This window comes from Camellia sinensis, chromosome 8, assembly GCF_055761805.1.
Source record: "Camellia sinensis isolate YWXY chromosome 8, ASM5576180v1, whole genome shotgun sequence".
Lineage (NCBI taxonomy): Eukaryota > Viridiplantae > Streptophyta > Magnoliopsida > Ericales > Theaceae > Camellia > Camellia sinensis.
The window spans coordinates 199,132,167-199,133,304 of record NC_138968.1 but is presented as its reverse complement, the minus strand read 5'-3'; the positions used below and the strand labels follow the sequence as shown (position 1 = coordinate 199,133,304).

The window sequence follows — 1,138 nt, the reverse complement described above, 5'->3', positions numbered from 1 at the left end:
CAATAGATTGAAGTAAGTCCTTTGTAAAAATCTATAAGCTAGGTGAAGTTTGGTGGTGCATTGATTCTTAGTGAAGAAATTCTCAAGGAGGTCTCTTAAGGAGTGGACGTAGCCCGGTGAGCCGAACCACTATAAATCCTTGTGTTGAGCTCTTCTTTCATTTCCTTTTATTTGCTGTGCATTTATTGATTGTTTGTTGCATTTAATCACTTAGTCTTTTGAAATCTTTTTCTGGCCAAAATTTTTAATTAACCTAATTCACCTCCGCTTTTGGGTTGCTTTCCTATTTAACAATTGGTATCAGAGCCTCGTCTCTAGTATTGTGACTTAACTGTCTTAGAGTGATCTATGGCAACCCCTAGCTCCTCTCTTCCTGAAGGTCAAGCCTCAAACCGACAACCCTTCTTCAATGGCACAAATTTCAACTATTGAAAAATCCGTATGATTATGCATATCCAATCTATTGACTATGAAGTTTGGAAAATTATCTGCGATGGTCCTAAAGTCCTTACCAAAACCATGGATGGTCTGTTAGTCCCCAAACTTGAGAGTGAGTGGACTAGTGTTGATTATAAGGACATTCAATCCAATGCCAAAGCTGTTAATATGTTGTATTGTGCACTTGATGCTACTGAGTTTAACAAAATATGCACTTGTACAATAGCGAAAGAAATTTGGAATAAACTTATTGTAACTCATGAGGCAACCACTCAAGTCAAAGGGTCTAGAGTGAGCTTGCTTGTTCATAACAATGAGCTCTTCAAGATGAAACCTGATGAGAACATATCCCAAATGTTCACTCGCTTTACAGATATTATAAACAATCTTAAATCTCTTGGGAAGACTTATACGAATGCAGAAATTATCAGAATAGTTCTCCGATCATTCCCAAAAAGCTGGGAGGACTAAGTCATAGTAGTGATAGAAGCAAGAGACTTGTCAACTTTAAGTCTTGATGAGGTAATGAGATCTCTCCCAACCCACGAGATCATCATGCAATAAGGAAAAAAAGAAGAAGACAAGAATAAGAAGAAATGGATAGCTTTCAAGTCTACCTCAAAATCTCAAGAGGAAGAAGAAGATGCTTTAGAGGAGGCTTTCATTACCAAAAGGTTTAAAAAAATTGTTAAGAAGAAAC

General features: G+C 37.0%; 1 protein-coding gene across 1 annotated transcript; it reads left to right on the top strand.

Moving 5' to 3' along the window:
- Positions 1 to 447: 447 nt before the first annotated feature.
- Positions 448 to 909, top strand: LOC145798393 (uncharacterized). The gene has a single exon (XM_082885934.1). The coding sequence runs from the start codon at positions 448 to 450 to the stop codon at positions 907 to 909; it is 462 nt and encodes a 153-aa protein (XP_082742060.1).
- Positions 910 to 1,138: the final 229 nt, after the last annotated feature.

Bases quoted from the DNA above. Each gene is read 5' to 3' on its own strand.
- LOC145798393 (XM_082885934.1), top strand. From the start codon at position 448: ATGCATATCCAATCTATTGACTATGAAGTTTGGAAAATTATCTGCGAT.